Here is a 22,331-nt window from a genome sequence, read left to right as displayed (position 1 = left end):
AGGAGTTGGGAGTTTATTCTGATTGCAGTGAGGACTTGAAGCAGGGAGGTAACATTTAATTATCAAAAGCTCTTGTAGGCTGCTTTGTAGAGAATGATTTCAGGTTTTAATAATTCCAAAAACAGTGAACTATATGTTTAACTGCTCATGAGGATTAAAATAGGCCTGCCAACTTGGGGTTTTCTAGGTGTGTCTCCACAGCTCCCACTCTTAAACCACTTTATTAATTCATTAAATTCTAAGAGTATGGGGTCTGCTTTTGTTGTGAAAACGTGACCACCTTTCAGCTACCCTCTGCATGGGTTGGAGGAAGGCAAGCACAGCCTATAAACCCCAGGAGCAGAAGGTTCCTGGTACAAACCTGTCTCCCTGAAGATCTTTAGAGATGGAAGTTCAGTGAGACGCAGCAAGCCTGTGGAGCATGTGGTTAAAATGAATAGTGCTGTGAGGGGGCACCTGGCTGGCTCAGTCAGAAAAGTATGTGAATCTTCATCTCATCATGGTAGTAGATTCAAGCCCCACGTTGGGTGCAGAGATCACTTAAAAAATAAAATCTTGAGGTGCATCCAACTTGGTGGTACAGTCAGCATCCAACTCATAGTTTCAGCTCAGGTCATGATCTCAGGGCCCCACATCAGGCTCCACACTCAGTGGGGAGTCTGCTTAAAGAAAAATGTGCTCTGAGAATGTACAAAAGAAGAAAGCATTTAGGGTGAAGTTTGTGAAGGACCACTTTCATCATTCCCTGGGCTGTTCTGGGACTGTCTGTACAGAGTGCCACATTCTAAAGTCCTTTGGTAGAAATTTTAGGTAACAGATAGACATGTGAGAACTTAGGGCTCTAGCTCTTGATTTCTTAGCACACAGGCTCAGAATGTGAAATCCAGAACGTTTCCTGATTGTCTTCTGTGTGCCAGACATCACTAGGCCTTTGACACTGAATGGTTGAGACAGGATTTCTACTTTTGAGTTTTTTAAATAAAGACTTCTGATACATATTCTCGGAATTCCTTCTTTAAAAGCCATACCTGGTAATGTTTCTAACAGCCACATATGAAAAGAGTCCAAAGAAATAAACTTTGTCTTACTAATATCCATATTAAAATTAATATCCACATTTCAGGGACACCAGAGGATATTAGCTTAGCTTAAACCTTATTTCAGAGTTTGCCTTTGACAGAATATGTGATATGCTTATTGGTCAGTAATATTTGTTAATGTCACAAAAGTGTTTAATTTATAATAGCTTAATTGCCTAAATTCCTCTCATATAAAGCAAATTCATGAAATTTATTTCCTTTTGAAATTGTCCAAAAGTTAAAGGAATGTGTTCTGGGGCACCTGGGTGCCTCAGTCATTTGGGCGTCTACCTTCAGCACAGATCGTGATCCCAGGGGTCCTGGGATTGAGCTCCCTGCTCAGCAGGGAGTCTTCTCCTCCCCCTGCTCGTGCTCTCTTTCTCACTCACTCTCTATCTCAAATAAATAAGTAAATAAATAAATTAATTAATTAATTAATTAATATCTTTTTAAAAAGTTCTGATCCTATTATTTTCTATCTCTCCATCTTGTTAGAGTGGGGTTTCTTTTTGTAAAATAGTGGAATTAAATTTTTTGTTACCTTAATATGCCAATACATACTGAGCCTTTGCTCTCTTTTATAGGGAAATCCTCATTGACGATTCAGTTTGTTGAAGGCCAATTTGTTGACTCCTACGACCCAACCATAGAAAACAGTAAGTATTGTTTTCAAGGGTTTATAAACTGTGAGAAGCCTGCATTCTTCACACAAACAGCCATTGTGTGTTCCTGGAGGCTTTGATTGCAGGGGTTATTGGGGTAAACCTGTAGATCTCCAACTGGGGTCCAAAAATCTTCCAAAAGTTTGATCCACTTCACACTAATTGGATTTTTATTCAGTGTCCAGATCCTGCCATCTGGAAATTGTTACTCAGTTTCCAGATGTGGGATCCAGTTAGAAATCCAGTCCTACAGTGAACCTCCTATTCCAGACTCTGCTTCAGGAAAACAAGAGTAGAGAGCACAGTCTTATTTTTTCCCCCTTTTCTCAACAGTAGCCCTTTTTAAGGATTCCAAGCTGAAAAGAAAGGACGAAAACACTCCAGATCCTTTGTACCTTACTCTTACGGAATTGCTAGTCCTTCCCCCACTCCACCCCCAACCTTTCCAGTCCTGAAGACTTGAAAGAATGCTGTGGAGAAGTGTTCTGGGATGGAGAGAGCAGTTGCAATATGAAAACAAAGATGTCTCAAGTCTGTTGGCATTTCAGGTCATGTGCAGAAAAAAGCACCAAAGAACAGAACCAGCCACAACCTTTACCTTGTCCAGTTTCAATCTATGGTTTCAGAATCTTCCTGAAGGATTTTAGGACCATGAGAGTCTTGATTCTAGGATCACAGAAGAACACCTGAAGCCTTTGCCCAGGGAAGCTGGTTTGTTGGAAGCTGATCTTGTTTCAAACGATCTTAAAACCCTAAGTAGATCCTAGAACCAGTCTTCTCAGATTCTTGACACCTGGGACTTAACCCAGGATTTGTCACCAGGAACATACACATTTAAACATGGGATTCTTCAAAACCTGATGGGCATATTAAACCTGAAGCTGACTTAACAGGTTCATAAAGTTCAACAAGATTTGTAGACCTCACTTGCCCAGAGCTTGCAAGAGAGACTTCAAAAGAGGTTTACAACATGGAGTTGACAAACTATGGACCATAGACCAGAAAGACCCACTTTTTTGTACAGCGCACAAGCAAAGAATGGTGTTTATGGTTTTTTTTAATAAAGTCAAAAGAAAAATATTTGTGACATGTGAAAGTTTCTTGAAGTTCACATGTCAGTGTCCAGTAAGTTTTATTAGAACCCAGACATGTGCATTCATTCATTCATGTCGTTTCTGTGGCTGCTTTTGTTCTCCAGTAGCGGACTTGAATCCTTGCAACAGGGACTGTTTGTCCCTTTACAGGAAGAGTTTGTCCACCTCTGACTTAAAACATGCAACTCTCCTTCATGTCCCAGTGTGCTGGTGGCATGCAAAAAGCCTGTTCGTTGCTTACCCAACTCTGGGAAGACCTGGCTTTAAAAGTAACCTCTGCTGGTATCCGGGAAGGAGGAGTCCTGACTACATACACATCTTGTATTGATCTGTTTAGCTGTCACTGAAAGAATAGTATGTATGCTTTTAGTGAACTTGGTGAACAAGTTTGGTTATCCATTGGAATAAAACACAAAATTGTGGTCATGGCCTTTAATATTTGCTGTATGGAACTATTTAGAATTGTGTGTCGTTGAGATACGACTCATTTGGGCATTTTACTCATAGAATAGTAGAATTTCGTTTTCTTGGTAAGCTATGCTCCTATAATTGTGTGTCCTTGTGCCACTTAAAATTGAGGTGGAAGGAAAGCCTTGGTGTTGTATGTAAATAGATTTTCTTTATGTGTAAGTAACAGATCCAGTGAACATCCAGCTTTCTTACCTTGATATTATCTCAGAAATTGAATGAGGTACCCCTAGTTTGAAGGCTGTCAACATCATCTTTAATTTTTTTTTCTATTTCCTTTCTAATACTTAGTGTTCAATAATACTTATTTTTTTCCTCTCAAAAGTGGATTAAAAATATTTATTAAAGTCTTTAGGCAGGAGCGCAAGTGAGTATCAGAGTATATGAATCGCTTAAAAGTTCATGAGCTGTATGCAGACATCATTTTCTGTTTACCATGCTTCTGACCAGCTAACCCAGGCAGAAACCCTTTCTCCACTCCATCGTCCACTGTTTGGTCAAAAACACTGTTCAGCGATAACAGGAAATGGAATGGTTATCATTCGCCTGTTGCTAACAAATGAATGGATGGTCTTAAGATTTTAAAAAGCACTACACTCTGTAAATCTGGAAATAATCTGGTAATTATAATTTTTAACTTTTAACTCAACTTTATAACATAGTACAGGTGGTTCATAGTAAACGTTCAGTAGGGACACATCTCTGTGAAGCATCACCACAAAGGCAAAGATTCTGGGACTGTGTCATCTTCTTTTAAAATGGGATACAGGAGAATAACATCAATAAAACCATATATTTTCTAGTTTGGGGAAATTTTTATACCAAAAATACTGCCTACACAAATGTGCTTTGTTATCTCTTGTATTGTTTTTTTGTTTGTGGTTTTGGTTTTTTTCCTTACCGTATTGTTAATCTAACAACTCAATACAAACAAAATTGGCTATGGTGAAATTTAACTAGTAGCAGTAGTTTATAAATTAAGGAATAGCAATTTACAACTTGTGCCTTCTCAAGGTGGTACTGTCGTTGCTCTAATAAACCTCAGAAAATTGGAAAATTCTAATTAGGAGTTTTGCAGCATTATCAAGCATTGCATGGTGGGTGGGCTTCTCAGTAGGATATGAATTAGGAGTCCTCAATACGCTTGAGGAACACACATCGTATTTTATGAATTCCAAATTTTAGAAATCTGTTACCTTGCTTATTTTAGTAAGCTTTACCAGTAAGTAGCTATTAGTCTGCTTAGAGCAATTTCAGGATTTTCAGTGGGAAATTGGATTAATTTCTCTAGTGATTAAAAAAGGGAGGGGGCGGGAGAGAGGGTTCAGGGAAAAGTGAGACGAGGAGAAAGCCAGCTCTCCGCTGCTACGGGAGGTTCGACACAGAACATGCAGAAGAATTGGTTCCTAGTTTATAGAACTGACAGATCTCTTATTACACTTTTTTTCTATAGTAATAACAAGAGGAGGCAGTTTTCTGTGACAGATGGAAGGGCCTCGATTTCATTTTATGCTGTGCGTAGGAGGATTTACATCCTTTTTATGTGCAAGAATATACTAAAACATTGATTAATGATTTTCTCTTTCTTCTATCTTATGTACAATTACACATCCTCCCTTTTTACTCTGAGCTCATGGCCAGTATTTCTCCGGTCTCCTTGGCTGAACCTTCATCTTCTGGACCTGGCAATGTAGGGTGCCCCTGGGCTCCAAAGTCAGGTTTAGGCTTTCCCCGTGCTTGCTTACCAGTGATCTTCCCCCTCTCTCCAGGAACCTGCTGGTATCACAGTACACACACGCACGCAAGCACACACCCGCTGCACCACCCTCCACCCAGGCTCTGGGCTGTTTTATTTAGTTGCCCTTGCTTGTCCTCTTGGGTGTGGTCTTCTTCATTCCCATCTTCCCCCATCCCCAGTGCTCCTCCTCCAGACTTTCCTGAATTGGTAAATGGCAATTCATGCATCTCCTTCCTTGCTCAGGCCAAAGACCTTGGAGTCATCCTGCCTCTCCATTTTCTCACACCCTGCTTCCAGTTGGTCCAGTCAGAGATCATCTTGGCTCTACCTCTGAACTACACCCAGAATTCCACTGTGGCTCCCCCCTCCTCTCTGCCCCGCTGATGCAGACCTCTAAGGTCTTGTTCAGATCCCGAGCCTATATAGGCAGTACATTATGGGCTCCCACCAGTGTCTTTGTCCGCTCTTGTCCATTTCTATTATTCACAGCATAGCCACAGAGATCTCTTTCAAATATAAATCAGATCAGGTTTTTTCCCCTACTCAAAACCCATCACATTTAGAATAAAAGTCTGAAGTCCTTACTATCTCCTACAAGGTCTGCCTCCTCTCCAACCTGATTACTTCCCACCACTCTCTCAGCCTCTGCTGCACTAACTGCCTTGCTTTTCTGCCCTGGGATTTGCCACTCACTGTTTGACCTCCACCTGGATGCTCTTCTCCCAGAAAAGATGCCTGATGGTGTCTGTATCTGCCTTCCTTCCCCGGGGCTGCAAGCTTACTGAGGTCAGCTGCAGTGTTTGAAGAGCACCCAGAACAGTGCTCCTGGTGATGATAGGTACTTAAGAAGTAGCTCTTGCATGAATGAATGATGTTGTCTTTCAGTGATGTTTTCATAGTATTTCTTTATATTTCATAACCACAATTACTTCGTTCTAATTGAAGGTTACCTGTTTCTTACATAATTCTCACGAAGTCTAAAAGGCACATTTTGATCTTACCTGAGAAGGTGTCAGTGTCAGGATTTCACACAGGAATACCATGACTGCCCCCTGGCTGACAGTGATCAAAAGCACAATCAATGCTAGGTGCATCCCAAGTTGAGAGAGGTTGCAGTGTGTAAAAAAAATACAATAGAACTTTTTCTTAGAATTCAAACAGATTACATTGGTTACCCACTATCTTGAAATACTTGGATTCAATTTTCATCTGATTTAATTATCCTTTAAAGTGGTTGTCACCGTCAAGGGCACAAGAATGAGAAAAAGTGTGGCAGCCCTTCGGTGGTCTGGTCTGTAGTTGTGCCCACCCTTCCTCACCCCTGCTTGCAGTAGGAGGGTACATGCTAGCACGAGCTTCTCTTGCTCTCCCAATGGAACTCAGCACTCAGATTAAGATCTCCTCTCCATCCCCCTCGTCACTTGAAGTTTTCTCTCATAATATTCCTGTATCTGTTTCTGCTTTTCCTTCTGGCCATGGGAGACCGTGGGCACCAGTAGGTCCTCTGCCAAACGTGTGAGAGAGAGATTCTCCCTCTCTTTGTTTTAGACCAATCAAGTGGCCAGCCAGGATATTGGAGGACTCACATGTCTGAGACAAGCGGCTGGGACAAGAAATGCAAAAGACATCGGTTCCGTTTTGCTGTCAGGGTTCCAGATGGTTACACTTTAATATTCTGTTACTATTAATAGTTCTTTCCTCTTTTTGTGTACATTTGTTTGAAGTCTGTCTCCTTAGAATTCTGAATTGACTTTTCCGGAAGTTATTTGAGTCTGGTTCCCTCCCCCCGCCCAAGTAGGGAAAAGAAATTGTCACATAATTGCTTGGATCTTTAAGCTAAGTGGGAATGATGGTTTCACACAGAACACCTGTTCCGTTGCTGTTTTATCCATCAATAAAATTGTTAAATTTTTTTATGTACTGAAAGTTCTTAACACTTTTTAGTTAATATTAGCTCTTTGTGCTCTTGACACCAGATTTCCTATAAATTAATGAGAAGGCTTGTGCTTTGGGTTCATTCTAGAGTTGAAACTTGATGTCATATATTTAGAGGAAGGCGTCACCACAGATACAACACTCCAATGACTTTTATAGGAGATGAGTTTTTGCCTAATTTCAGTTCCTTTGAAAAAGGGTCAAGGCGTACTGAACCTTGATTTTTATCAGTCAGCCAATATTTCTTAGTTAAATAATGGAAGTGAGGAAGAATCTGTAAACTCAGGGTGATCTGTTCCATTTTGTTTAATGGGATCGTTGTATGAAATTATTAGGAACTATGCTAAGTGGTCTTCAGTCTTCAAGCTTTAAATGATCTAAAGTCCACTTTTTAAACTAATATTTAATTCCCTTTTTCCCTGTAGCTTTCACAAAATTGATCACAGTCAATGGACAAGAATATCATCTTCAACTTGTCGACACAGCTGGGCAAGTAAGTCTCTGTCATGTCTCGCAATCTCCTGGCAGGCCTGGCTCTGCCATCAATACTCCAGCACAACAGCCATGCCAAGGAAAACCCTCGTGGTTTTTGTGTGACTGTATAGTAACAGGCTGTCTACTAAGACATTTATGGCGATTTTGCCAAATCATTAACTTCTTCTACTTTAGAATTGTGTGAAATATACTCATATTTATCGTAGGATAGCATCCTTCTGTTTTCTAAACTTGTATTCTACATCAGAATTATATTAGTGCTATTTCTCCCTTTCTAATATCTATTCTACATCAAGACAAAAGAAAGTCTTTTCCAGGGGAAAGGCATGACAAAGGTATAGGAAAGAAATGAGCTGGTTTACAGATGGGCCACTTGATTACTAGATTAAGGAGTGTTGATTTGATTTATAGACAGTAGGTAATTGCCAAAGATTAAATAACACACACACACACACAGGTTAGTGTTAGTGTAGTGGGTATTTGAGGAATGGGTGACCAGGGGAATTGACTGGAAGCAGTGGTCTTTCAGAAAACTTGAGTACAAAGAAACACCTTAACCCTGATGGCTGAACTTCCCCATTCCCATGGCACCCAGTCCAGCTTTTACTAAGAACCATCCTGTTGGGCTGAATCTGTTAAACAGTTGCTGGAATGTGGGGAGTGTAAAGAGGCTGGGAAGTCCTGCCTTGAATCTTACAATTGACAAAGGATCAGGCTAGCAGGAGGGTGAGTATAGTGTAATCTGGTCTGCCATGTAAAATGGAGGCTTTTCTTCTGGAACCTAAGGGGATTGAAATAGAACTAGAATAGTGTGGCCCGTCTTATGGGTTTGGGATGAACTCCCTCTGTTTTTTTTTGTTTTTTTTGTTTTTAAGATTGTGTTTATCTATTCATGAGAGACACAGAGAGAGAAAGAGAGATAGGCAGAGGGAGAAGCAGGCTCCATGCAGGGAGCCTGACGTGGGACTCCATCCCAGGTTCCCAGGATCACGCCCTGGGCTGAAGGCGGCACTAAACTGCTGAGCCACCCGGGCTGCCCCTCCCTCTGCTTTATGTCTTGAAGTGAATGTAGAAGCAAAGTGTAGCCCCTTAGTGAAGCAAGAAAATAGCTGTATTGAGTGATCTGAACACTGAAGAAACCTTGGAGTTTTAATTCTGGAAGCTTCAAAGAAAAAAAAAGATGTGTATATCACAGATACACCACATAACTCCCTCATTCACCCTACACATGCCCCCCTGGTGGTGGGTATAATAGGCTTTCATCATCAGACCTCATGGTGGCTGTCTTAGAGTAGAGCCATCCTAGGCTTTTACTCTGCAGGATGCCTGTCATCTGGTGACAGAAGGAGCTGTTCCTTTTGGAGCTTAAAGGAACAAGGGGAGCAATAGAAGTCTCCATAGGGGAGTAAGGATGTAGAGAACACAGCTTAGAAGTTACTATAGAAGAGTGTCTGGGGTAAGACACTGTATTGGATTCTCAGAGTTTGTATCTTTTTTGGTTAAGGTGACTGTAATTTATTGCCTAAAATAAGATACTTTTAAGAGTGAAGGGAGCTCTAGTAATAATTACGCTGGGACAGAAGGTGTTAAGTGATAATGTCCTGGGTGAAGAAATATGGCCACATGGTCCATAGTGGGTCTCTGACATTACCAAGATTTTGGTTTGCTTTTTATATCTTCCTTTTGAATTTTCATTAAGCTTCTGAAAAGTGGGGATGAGGATATAAACTGGCAAACCACTTTCATATAATATGACTGTAGAAATACATTTTGTAGTAGGCCAGAAGGAGAACCAGTATTTCATAGTCATTTGGAACGTGGGCTCTGCAGTCAAGCTGCCAGGGCTTGAATCCTGGTGTGGGGTTTTTTTGTTGTTGTTGTTTTAAACCTGGTGACCTTGAGAAAGTTCTGAACCTTTCTGTGCCTCAGATTCTTCATCTGTGAATTGGTGGTGAAGTAGTGCCTGCCTTCACAGGGTTATTCCATGATTTTGAGGAGATGTGTGAGCTTCAAGAGGATTTGAAAAAAAAAGATTTGGTCCTTATTTGCAGATCTTTAATACTCCTAAGACCAGAGCAGTGCCTAGCATGGCGGCTCAGTTGCTTTTGACAAGACCCTGAATGAGAGTAGTGCCAGTGTCTCTTATACTTGGAGTAGAACTGTTCTTGAAACATTTGTCTGAGAGGAAATTTCTTTATGTGTACTCCTTATCAAAATAGAAGATACAGGGGCACCTGGATGGTTCAGTGGTTGAGCGTCTGCCTTTGGCCCAGGGCATGATCACAGGGTCCTGGGATTGAGGTCCACATTAGGCTGGATGGGGAGGGGAGTCTGCTTCTCCCTCTGCCTATGTCTCTGCCTCTCTCTCTGTCTGTCATGAATAAATAAATAAAGTCTTAAAAAAAAATAGAAGATACATTGCTTTAGGGTTCTGTTTTGCTCCAAAGCCCAAATGTACAAAGAATGACTCCAGAAAGATCAGAGAACTTGAGGAGTGAGTGTATGATGTGAGGGCAGGCAAGAGCAAGGTCCATCACTAGCTCTGCTCATCTTGCTCCTTTGGATTCTGTTACTGCCAAATAAGAATATTTAGAGGGATCCCTGGGTGGCGCAGCGGTTTGGCGCCTGCCTTTGGCCCAGGGCGCGATCCTGGAGACCTGGGATCAAATCCCACATCGGGCTCCCTGCATGGAGCCCGCTTCTCCCTCTGCCTGTGTCTCTGCCTCTCTCTCTCTGTGACTATCATGAATAAATAAATAAAATCTTTAAAAAAAAAAAAAAAGAATATTTAGAGATTTTTTTTGCACAGAATATATCTGAATTCAGCTCCCTTGAATAATTTGTTCCCATTGCAGCTAGTAGTTTTTTGAGGCTGCATTCAGTTGGGAAACCATGGTTATGTTCATATTCGTGATTTGAGGACATGCACATTTCCTTTTGCCGTGGTTCTGTAGTCTCACATACACCTCGCTTGGTAGCACCTGGGTGAGATGGCACATTTACAGCTGCTCCAAGAGCTGTTTTGAAAATTGGGTTCCGGGCAGCCCTGGTGGCTCAGTGGTTTAGCACCGTCTTCGGCCCAGGGCATGATCCTGGAGACCCGGGATCGAGTCCCATGTCGGGCTCCCTGCATGGAGTCTGCTTCTCCCTCTGCCTGTGTCTCTGCCTCTCTCTGTGTGTCTTTCATGAATAAATAAATAAAGTCTTTAAAAAAAAAATAAAAGGAAGAAAGAAAGACCCAGTGGGCTGGGTCCCATCAGCAGTAGGGGGAGATGATGAAGGAAGGACAGATTTGGCACTGCCATCCGGAGCACATTTGTTCACTGGTGTCCACATTTTAGGAGTAAAACTAGCAACAGTGTAATGGCAGGTACTATTTACTTATAGTTTATATCATAGTTGGTTTCATTGCCCATCAAGGGATGATGATGAACATGGTGAAATACAAATTGATGATTTTTAGTTTGCATGGGAGATTTTGTTTGGGCGTAATTTAAGTGGACTCAGTGACAAGGTGATTCAGTGGCAGTCATCTTTATAACGTCAAATCCTTAAAAAAAAAAAAGTATTACTCAAGTTCTGTTGTTTCAAAACAGTAATATATGTACATGGGACAGACATAAAACAGCACAAAAAGATAAAAACTTTGGTCTATGCCACTCTGGCTGCATTACTTCACCCCTCTGAGAGCAGCCCCATCACTGGTTTCTAGCATGTGCTTCCCAGATGTTCTCAACATGAACATATAGGTGTAGGGTGTTTTTTTTTTTTTTTTTTCTTTTTTACAACAAGAAGAAACCTATCTCCAGATCTCCATCTTGGAGGTGATTCCATAGCCATGCATATGGCTGCTGTCTCCTCCCCACGGCTGCATAATATATTGTTGTTGGGATATAGCATGCAGGTGGTTTGCAGTCTTGCTGCTGCCAGCAGCATTGTGACCAGGGTCTCGTGTCAATATAGACCGTGAGTGTGCGCGTGCGCAAGAACACATTCTGGTGGCAGGATTGCTGCATCTTAGGCCCATGGTTTACATTCTCATTGGGAGGGAGCAAGTGCCTGATGCTCTGCAAGCTCATCAGCATCACATTTTATTAAATCTCTTCTTACTTGCCAATCTACTAGGTGAAAAGAGTATCCCGGAAGAATTGTGATAAGTATTTTTCTCCGCATGAAGGAGTTTGAGTGTATTTTCCTGTTGGAGGACATTTGTATTTCCTTTCCTGAGAATTATCCTGTCTATGTGCTTTGCCCTTTCTTTCTCGGATGGATGGTCTTAGCTTCTTGGTTTGAGAAACCCCCTTATTGATGTGAAGAAAATCTGCATTTTATGTGATGTGAGCTGCAAGGTTTGGGTTTGTATTCAGTCTGTGGTTTTGTTTGAAAGGTTTTTAGCATGAAGAACATTCTCATTTTCACATCATTGAATTGATTAATCTCTTTTCACCTGATACTATTCTTAAAAAATACTCCCATCTGCTCTGCATATGGTTTCCGTTTTTAATCTTTAAATTTTTAATTCTTCTGGAATACATTTTTGCTCAAGTGGGAACTAGAGATCCAGCTTAGCCATTCATTCACCCCCTATATGCTTCTGCTTTTGCTCCCTGGCCAGCTTTGTTGGAGGGTTACTTTTACCCTTACTGAGCTGAAACGCCAATACTAGCATTTACCTAATTCCCGGCTCTGTGGGTCTTGGTAGGTTTTTCAGTCCACTTCACTCATGAACTAGTAGATACTTCTTTTAATTTAAATAAGTAGCTTTATGGTTTCACCCAGCTGCGTCTACAATTGCTCTTTCTCAGAAAATATACTTTTTATCAGGATTCTTTACATTTATATGTTAATTTAGGATGGATCAGGGGAGACTTTGATAAGCTGCACGGTCTTGCTGAGGACCATGACTCACTGTTCTATTCACTCCATTTGATCTCTTGGGAGTATTTTAAGATTTTCCTCAGATGGATCGTACACTTTTCTTGAGTTTATTCCTAGGAATTTTTTCCTTTTTGGTTGCTCTTAGAGCTGGGGAAGCTTTCCCCGCATGATACTTTCTAACTAGCAGTGGTTTGCATCATGCCTCTGAAATATGATGACTCATTTCTTTACTTCCATGTTTTCTCTTCATGGAAAAGGTGATTTGAACTCGAGATCTACTGTAGCTCAGCTGGTGTGACTAAAATCATTTGGAATTTTGTTCTTAATCTGGGTAGAAAGACCTCTCATTCCATTAACAAAAATGTGTTCTCAAAAGAACTCAACTTAATGAAACTAATAAGGAAACTGATAATGAAAACAAAGGTTTTATTTTGCATGTGTAGTAGTGAGCTCTAAGATGTAGAAATGCTACCTTCTGATGAATGATTATTATTGATATCAAAGAGCTGATAGTAATACTTAATTTCTCTTTGATTTTTATTTTTTAAAGACACTTTGCTATGGTAGATAGTAATAATTTGGGGCAGTAATTCAGGGCACTCATAAGCATTAGTTGTAACCATACTGTGGAATTGCAAAGTTAATAGAGACAGTTACTTAATATAATGATGATGTGACCTGATTGTTTAGAATAGTGCTTGGGCTACATGGTATGTTGACAATTATATTTCTTTTTTATTTTTATTTTTTTAAGATTTTATTTATTTATGAGACACAGAGAGAAGCAGAGACATAGGCAGAGGGAGAAACAAGCTCCCCAAGGAGATCCCCCCCTCGCCCCCAGGATCACGCCCTGAGCCGAAGGCAGACCCTAAACCACTGAGCCACCCAGGAGTCCAACAATTATATTTCAAGGGAGAATAAAATGTTTCATACCAGGCTGTGGCATGTTATAAGGAACCGCACTGATAGTATTCCTTTTGTATACTTCAATAATTCTGTATCTGAAGCCGAGTTTTGAGTTTCCTAAAGCTGCTTTATGAAACTGGGTACTGATGTGTTATGTAATGTGTACCTTTGTTTTTAATACCTAACGTTGCTCAATAAATAACTGATTTGATCCCCAGAAGTCTGGGTACACTGACTTTACCTTTTTGATTCTGTCCTCTCTTCTTGCGCTCTCAAGTGCTGGGGGTAACCCACTAGTGACCAATAGACTGGCCCTTGGGCCATTGTGACTCACTTGCAGAGAATGGGTTTGGTAAGGATATAACAATTTCAGATAGGAGAATACAGATTTATGGAAAAAAACAGAAGCACTGGTGAATTTTCCATGAGATCTAAGGTTCTAGACTTAGAACCTTAAAAGAACTGCTATAGCTCTTCTCCTCCTATAAGATCACAGGACCTGTTGTCTTGTCATTCCTTCCATCCTCTTTCACCAGGAATTGCAGAAATTATCAGCCTTCTCCCCAAAGGTCTTAGAATAGCCAGTCATTTTCACATGTTGGCTGAAAACAATTATCAGCTCCAAACCAGCCTATACACTTAAGTCTTAAGTGTATAGGCTGTGTTTCTGGAAGAAAATGTAATCCACTTTTTGTTTACTTTGATCTCTTTGACCAGGTCATGTGTGAAGAACTTTGGGGTACAGATTGCTTGTTACGCTACATGAAGAATTTTACTCACATAGAATTATTTTTTCTCCCACAGGATGAATACTCCATCTTTCCTCAGACATACTCCATAGATATTAATGGTTATATTCTTGTGTATTCTGTTACATCAATCAAAAGGTAGGACTCCCTCCTCCTGCTTGCTTGAGTTTATTTGCTCCGCATGAAAGACACTCATTCTTTTTAAAGGACCGTGATGGAATTGGTTATAGTAACAATCTGACTTACCAAGCTAAATGTTTTTCATTATGTTGTCTTATGGAGCAAACAGGTTGTTAAGGGAAAAAAGATATCCCAGTAGATGCTCTCTTACACTGATTGAGTAAAAACTCTATTTCTTACCTCCAACTGCCTAGATAAATAGTGATTTGACATGATCTGAGCTTTTCTGCTAATGGAAATGGGAATTATATAAATTGATTTGCTTTTTGTGTGTTTTTCATCATATTAATATGGAACACGGGCTGACTGCTAGGGCCCTCTAGGTAAAGAACATTCTACAAATGTCTATTCAGAGATTAAAATTTGTGTTTATATGGTTTGTCAGCCAAGTGTTAGACTTTCCCATTTAATATTGCACCTATTTCATTTTGAATAGTCTTGGTAAGGTTTACTCAGTGTCAGATACATACACATGTGAAAAATGATTTGTAGGAAAAAATTAAGGAATTCTTTGTGTTCAGTTTTTTTTTTTTTCAGTTTATTTTATATTAAAATGGTAAGCCAGTGACATTATGTAGTTTTCCCACGAGAAACATTATGTAACAAACATTTAAAAACACCAACACTAAGATGGATGTCTGATTTCATGCTTCTCTTTTACAGTTTTGAAGTGATTAAAGTTATTCATGGCAAATTGTTGGACATGGTGGGGAAAGTGCAGTAAGTAGTAATAGTTTCTCTTTTGTTAGATATGCTCATTATACTTGTGTCTTCTGAACAATGAGATCTGGCACTGACTAGTTACCTTTGGCTTTTTTGTCTTACATTACTAGAATACCTATTATGTTGGTTGGGAATAAGAAAGACCTACATATGGAAAGGTATGTAACTTCTGAATAATTACTGATTTATAAAATCAAGTCTGAAATGGTCTAGGCACTGCAGTATCTTTTGTAATTATTCTCATGGTGAGACTATTCTTAGATGTAACATGTCTATGTTCAGAAATGTGGTGGTGATTGTTGTACCCAAGCAGAAGCAAAACTGCAATATAAAACCTCACCCACCCTGACAAGTGTTTCCTCTAGAAAAGAGGGAGCAAATGTGGTAGGAAATTATCTTCTGACATTTTGTGTAAAGTGGCCTAAAGAGATCACAGAGGCACTCATATATTCAACAAACAGTTTCTGAGTCCCGTGGTGAGGATTAGATACTTGAGCGGGAGCAAAGCCCTTGCTGCTGTGGAGTCCTGGCTGGAGAGGAGGATGCACAGCAACATTGGGCCGAGGGCCCCTTCACAACTGTCTGGTCCTCAGGTGCTGACAACCCCCACCCCACACTATGAAACAGTCTGTGTCACAGTGTGCTGGAAGCACAGTTGTGTTCTCCGAGCTGAGGGCCTGCCGCAGCATGGGTAACGCCATAAGGACACATCTGTCCCGTTCCCCAACCCAGCCCTTGTTAAAGTGCCCCTCTGTGGTCCACGCTGGATGATAATATTGAGCAGAGAGCATTTCTCTGCTTTGCAAGGAAAAAAAATGATAAAAGTGGAGCCTGGTTCACTAATATTTACAGATGTTTTCCTAAAAAGAGAGTACAGTCCTTTAATTAGAATTTTCTTTTTCCTCTAGGGTGATCAGTTATGAAGAAGGGAAAGCGTTAGCAGAGTCTTGGAACGCCGCTTTTTTGGAATCTTCTGCTAAAGAAAATCAGGTACGTATTGTGTAGAACTCCTCTTGTGCTGCCTCCGTCAGCTCTGGGCCTGTGTACCCTTAGGCAGCCGTGCCCCACCTGCTCCACCTCATCTGTGTCCTTCTGTCCCACCTCACCTATGTCCTTCCTTCCACCATCTCAGAGTTGGCCTTTGAGTTGCCATCAAGATCCTGCTTACAATGGGATCTGGAATATTTGTAGGATAAACAGAAGTTGGGAGTAAAGGAAATGCTGCTTTGTGAACGTATATTATTATTTTTGTTTGTATTAAAGGCTGGCACAGAAATAAGTCCAGGCATAGAAAAGAAAGGAGAATGATCTTCCATCACTTTGGCAATAGTTCTGTGCCGGCACCAAAGCCCCTTTTCTCTGTAGGATGAAACGGATGCCATATATATATTGTTTGTACCATTGAAACTATTAAGAACCATGTTGCAGGCATCTGTGCCCACGTCAGCCCTGCAGATGTTCCTGCAAGAGCACCGCCCGGGAAGGCTGTTGGCTTTATCTGTGGAGGCCTCACATGGCCAGCCTCCCCTCCTGCCTCTGTCTTCTCTCTCCTGTTTCTGCACTGCCACTAAACTCGTTAAAGCTGCGCATCAGATGGCATTACCCTCTGCTAGGACTGTCGGTGGGTTGCCTGTTGTCTAGAGAACAGGCTCAAAGCCCTTAGCAACATGGAGGTCGGGCGACACTGGTGCTCATCCCGCCGCCTTCCCCACTGGGGGCACTGGCCGAGTGTGCCCTCCCCTCAGGCCACCTCCAGCCTCAGCTATCCTCTCTCTGACTCACCACTTATATCCGTGTAGTGCTTTACAGTCTTTAAAGTATTTTCCACATATTCTCTTGTTTGATCCTCAAATCAGAGTAGCTGGTATTCAAGTGTGTGAGGAAACTGTTCAGTCAGGGTGACTGGTACCTTCTGGGTAAGGATTGAGGCCCACTCTCCCCACCTCAGCCACTTTTCCCCTGGCTCTCAAGGTCCTTTTCTCTCATCCTCTCATCCCCCTCAATTCATCCCAAAATCCAAGATATGTCATTTACCTCTGTTCTCCATAATGTCCTGCATGGCAGATGCTATGGGCATGCCTGTCTGCCAGGTTCTCAGTCAACCCAGGTACCCCTTGGCAGTCACATCCCTTTGTCCCTGGGTTCAGATAATAATGAGGAATATTGGGCAGCCCTGGTGGCACAGCGGTTTAGCACCACCTACAGCCCAGGGCCTGATCCTGGAGACCCGGGATTGAGTCCCACTTTGGGCTCCCTGCATGGAGCCTGCTTCTCCCTCTGCCTCTCTCTCTCTCTCTCACTCTGTATCTCTCATGAGTAAATAAAATAAAATAAAATCTTTTAAACATAATAATAATAATGAGGAATATTAAATCTGTGTGATTGGTTCCCGTGTGCCAGGTCACAAGAGATTCGTGTGACTCTGCTCAGCTTCTGAGTTCAGGTAGTAAGAATTCAGATACCAAGAGTTGAGAGAGTAAGAAATATCTTCATTTCCTAATGGAATTAAATCAAACATTTATTGGGTGTCTAATCTGTCCTTAAGATCATTCAGTTGCACTGTCTCATTTTGAAAGTGCGTTTGAGATCCAAAGAGAGAAGTAAAGGAGTTTTATATAAGATCACTCGGTTTATGTGGCATAAGAACTAGGACTGAAGTTTATATCTAACCTCTATTTGGTGCGCTGTTCTCTACACCATGTTTTCCAGTGGGTGGGAAGGGAAGGCCTCGTGCATGACTGAAGCATAATAAAGCATTCTGGGGAAGGGTACAGACTGGATTACAGTCTGTGTGTTAACTTTGATTGGAATCTGGTTCTGAAAACCCTAGTATAAAAGACATTTTTGGTCTATTGGAGAGATTTTATTATGTTCTGCATATATTAGTAAAATGTTAATTTCCTTTGAGGAAGTGATAATATTGGAATCATGAGGAAAATATCTGTATTCTTAGGAAATGCAGACCAAAGTATTTAGGGGTCAAGTTTCATAATATCTGTGACTTACTTTCAAATGGGGGTAGATGGGTGAATGGACCGGGAGAAGGCAAGCAGATACAGCAGAGAGGTTCACATTTGTTGACTGTAGATAGTGGCACTACATGATTATTGTACAGTTCCTTCCATTTTTGTATGTGCTTGGAATTTTGCATAATAAAGATCTGAAGGTGGTCAGAAGATACAACTTCCATTTAGAAGATCAGCAAGTCCTGGGATGTAATACACAATACCGTGTAGGTTTTGTTTGTATTTGAAAGTTGTTGAGAGAGTAGATCATGGAAGTTCTCACCAGGAGAAAAAAAGAATTGTAACCTTGTGGCAGTGGATATGAACTGGACTTACCTTGGTGCTCATTTCTCAGTATACACAAATACCAATCGTTACATTGTACACTGAAGCTAATACAATGTTACATGGCAGTTACACTTCATTTTTAAAAATATTTTTCTTCCTTTTTTTTTTCTTTTTTTTTTTTAAGATTTTATTTATTTATTCATGAGAGAAACAGAGAAAGAGAGGCTGTCTTTACAGGCAGAGGGAGAAGCAGGCTCCGTGCAGGGAGCCTGATGTGGGACTCGATCCCAGGACTCCAGGATCACACCCTGGGCCAAAGGCAGGCTCTAAACTGCTGAGCCACCCAGGGATCCCTAAAAATATTTTTCGAGGTGGAGGAGTATAGTTAAATGGCCCCAGCCATCTTGATTATTTTGCTGACTTCACTATCTCTCTGGTGAAAGTCTGGGGGTCCTGATGCAGTAATTTTATCGGATGCAGTCCTTAAATAGTCAGCGGCAGCAGAGTTGTGTCACTGTTCGTGTGACCCTTGCACAGAGCGCGCGCCACTGTTCTGTGTTTGGCAGCTCCGCATCTTCCTGTCAGCAGCCCCAAATGCACTGACAGCTTGTAGGCCCTCCTCCGGTGGGATTAGGAGGCATTGCCTAGGAAGGCCACCTTCTCAGGTTAATGTATCTTTTTGGCAACGACCTATGATGGTTTGCCAAAGGTGTGTGATTACACTACCGTGTCGTTTCAAGATACAGGCCTCCACTGCCTGGCTTATGCCGTACTCCACTGTAGCTTCTGGTTTGTGATGTGGTTCTGGGTAGGTTTAGTCTTTCATCTTGGTGCTTCCTCTAGAAGGTGGCATGGTTTTTTCTGAAAACCCAAATAAAACATGAATCATGCTGAGGGCTCAGAGTTAAAGGATTCCAGCTACTGTGATTCTTTTTGGTTTTGATATATTTAGCATATTGATCTGATATTAGCCAAACATGTCAAAGAAGGCAAGGGTCCTGTATGGCCACCTCCCACATCTCAAGCCAGAGAATCTCATAGATGAGGTGATCTACTCATCTGTTTGGCTCTCAGATCAGTAGGTACTTCTTTAGACAGGAAGTGAATCCTTTACAACGAGAAGATCCTTGTACCCAAATCAGATAAATAGAGCAGCGACACGCAGTCCTTGGGACACTGACAGCCTGCTCAGTTATCTCAGAGGTGTGTCTAGATCGTCCTCACTCTGCCGCATGTCTTCTACTCCTGCCCACATGGCCTTGGAATGTACTGAAGGGAATCAGGAAACCCTAAGCCTGGTGAGTCTCCCCCAACCCAAAGGGGAGAAACTAAGTAATTCAAATCCCTTACCTTAGAGGTGCCAGAATGCTTGCTACCGTTCGTAGAGTAGGGAGAGAATTTTTGTAGTAAAGACACACATACACACCTCACACCAGTAGTCATGTGATCTGAGTCATGTGTTCACCAGTCTGTGTGAACTCAAATTTTTATTGATGATTTTTCAAGTATAACTTATCATTTGTATTACTTACCTAAGCAGAGTTCAAGGGATTTTGTTAACAGAGTGCTCAGTAGTAAAAAATGATCAAGTCCGTGAGAATCCTACACTCAATTATTGAACTATGGGATGTATTTGCAGTTCTGGTGGCTTCTTTCTTGTGGAGGCCTGCAGCTGTATTTTCACAGTGTGATGAAAGAGAATATACTCGGACAGAGTCATATCACATGGATTAATTAAGGAGAATTCTGAGATTTATCTAGAAAGCCAGATTCCAGGCACACTGTATTTTCTTGGCAAGAGTTTGGTATGTGTTTTTCCAAACATTTTTCTGTGCATTTTTGTACAGTGAACTAAACAACTTACTTGTATAATCATGGGAAAGGGGGAAAACTTGCTGAAGCCAGTGGCTTTGATTAGACAAGAGGGGTGGGACCTGGGGCTGGATGTAGTTAAATTAGGGGTGCCTTGTCCATGGCATTAGAGAAGGAGCCAGAGCCAGTGAGCCCAGACTGAAGGGGGTTAGCGTGGAGGATGGTGTATGTAGAGTCCTTTTATGAATGCTGTGTGTTTCCCCAGCGAACTGGAAAACAGTTACCAGCTGAATGTGAGAATGGGGCAGAGGCTTTAGAAATTCTGGGAGAAAGGCAAGGCATGAAACCTCCATCTGGGGAGTGACTAGACCAGGGAAGTGCAGGTGGGTGGTGCCGAGGGTCCCCTCTGGAGCCAAGGGCTCAGAGGTCAAGTGAGCTGAGCCACACTGGCTCTGTGGCTGCAGGTGCCAGGCAGGCAGATGGCCAATAGAGAAGGGAGCTAAAGTATAGTGACAGCGGTCGTGGGCCTTGGGGTCAGGCCTGTCAGGGAGGACAGTGAGGAGAAGTGTCCTCAGACCAAGGAAGCTGTTCGCTGTGGAGCTGAGAATTGTGGAGTTTGGGGTATCAAAGTGGTGGGTGGGGGGAATGAGAAGGGAGAGGAGGAAGATGGATTATGGTGGATCCTTGACATTGGGTGATGGAGAAGTGGCTGTGGGAACTGACAAGATCCAGGTGCTGCCCCTCAAAGCTTTTGGGAGCAGGGACATTTTTTTGACTCTCAATCAGGGTGTTCAGCCTAAGAGAGGATTCCCTGCCCCAAATACTACCTGACTCCGTGAGGGGCTCGTGGGCTTGCCCACAGGCTGAGGGCCTGTGGTTGAGAAAGACCGGTCATTGAAGAGGAGGTCGGGGCTAAGTGTGATGCTGGAGACTGTGACACTGATCCAGGAGGAAGAGGGGACACGACTTGGGCCTCATGTGTGGCTTAAAGGTGGCTTCTCTCATTGCACGACTGCAGGAGAGTTTTAAGGGAGTGGGAGGCAGAGGTGTGGAGGGGCTAGTGAGGAGCAGAAAGAGCCCTGACCTGCTACAGATCCCATGGTTCCAGGGTGTGCAGGGGGGAAGCAGACCGCCCCCCACAGCCCCCGCCTCGGGAAGGGGCTTCAGGGAAAGTTGTGTCACCATGGGAGTGAGGGGTGCTCGGACTGGGCTCTGAAACTCCAGGGGCACCGTGGCGGGGCAGGGGAGGACTCGCTGGGCTGCCACCGTGCCCGGTGGTGAAAACAGGTCGGAAATGTGTGATGTGAGGTTATTAGTTCTCGAGTCGGGTTGGGGTGTGAGGTGGGGCCAGGAGGGAGTCCAGGGCTCCTGCCATTCTGGAGCCTCACCCCTGCACCTCCACCTGTAGGGGGACGGTGGGCAGCGGGCCTTCCCCAGCCCTGCCAGCAGGAAAAGTATCCCCCGGGGTTCCGCTGTACAACCCATGTGTCTAGTTTTCTCTTTGATTTTCAGACGGCTGTTGATGTTTTTAGAAGGATAATTTTGGAGGCAGAAAAAATCGATGGGGCCGCTTCACAAGGAAAGTCTTCCTGCTCGGTGATGTAATCCTCCTGCAGAACCTGAGGACACGGGAGTCGGTCCAGCCTGAAGAAGCAGACTGCCCGTTATCCTTTAAGATAAACTCAGCTTCTTTTTCCTTCTGTTAACCTGAAAGATTTCATTTGGGTCAGAGCTTTTTCCTGCCCCACCCCCCTTCAGATTATGTTAAACTCTGACTCTGTCCAAATGAGTTCACTTCCATTTTCAAATTTTAAGCAATCATATTTTCAATTTATATATTGTATTTCTTAATAATATTATGACCAAGAATTTTATCGGCATTAATTTTTCAGTGTAGTTGTTTAAAATCATGTAATCATCAAAATGATACATACATAATTGTTACACTACTATTAACTAGGCTTCGATATATCAGTGTTTATTTCATTGTGTTAAATGTATACTTGTAAATAAAATAGCTGCAAACCTTAACCCCTTGTGCTTAGCATGCCTTTCAAAGAAGAGAACCTTGTCCTCCTGAGGGAATCCCTTTGCCTGGGGGAGGGCTCATTCTGGAGGCGGATTCGGGCACCTGGGGGGCCCCTGGACGGCAGGGCCGTGGAAGGTTGGGAAGAACACCGGACCAGGGTGCTTCTCGATGGGCCCCAGCTGGGGGGCCTGGGAGGACCTGGGAGGAGCGTTATAGTCCCAGTGGTGACTGTTCTCCCCTCCACCCTGGGCGGAGGGCTTCGTGCCGTGCTTGACGGCACTGAGCAG

At 42.4% G+C, this 22,331-nt stretch overlaps 1 protein-coding gene across 2 annotated transcripts in view; it reads left to right on the top strand.

The window, feature by feature from the left end:
* The window catches only part of RHEB (Ras homolog, mTORC1 binding), a 43,537-nt gene extending 21,491 nt beyond the window's left edge, over nucleotides 1-22,046 (top strand). The window contains exons 2-8 of one of the 2 annotated variants that reach the window (XM_038559764.1): nucleotides 1,664-1,735; nucleotides 7,402-7,469; nucleotides 14,063-14,145; nucleotides 14,851-14,907; nucleotides 15,021-15,068; nucleotides 15,819-15,900; nucleotides 21,528-22,046. In XM_038559764.1, coding sequence (XP_038415692.1) covers nucleotides 1,664-1,735; nucleotides 7,402-7,469; nucleotides 14,063-14,145; nucleotides 14,851-14,907; nucleotides 15,021-15,068; nucleotides 15,819-15,900; nucleotides 21,528-21,620 — 503 coding nt within the window. In that variant the 3' untranslated portion in view covers nucleotides 21,621-22,046. Of the gene's footprint in view, nucleotides 1-1,663; nucleotides 1,736-7,401; nucleotides 7,470-14,062; nucleotides 14,146-14,850; nucleotides 14,908-15,020; nucleotides 15,069-15,818; nucleotides 15,901-21,508 lie in introns of both variants that reach the window. The other variant, XM_038559765.1, reaches the window with a different exon arrangement.
* The last annotated feature ends 285 nt before the right edge of the window (nucleotides 22,047-22,331 follow it).

This window comes from Canis lupus, chromosome 16 (assembly GCF_011100685.1).
Source record: "Canis lupus familiaris isolate Mischka breed German Shepherd chromosome 16, alternate assembly UU_Cfam_GSD_1.0, whole genome shotgun sequence".
Taxonomy (NCBI): domain Eukaryota; kingdom Metazoa; phylum Chordata; class Mammalia; order Carnivora; family Canidae; genus Canis; species Canis lupus.
This window is presented reverse-complemented; position numbering and strand designations above follow the sequence as displayed.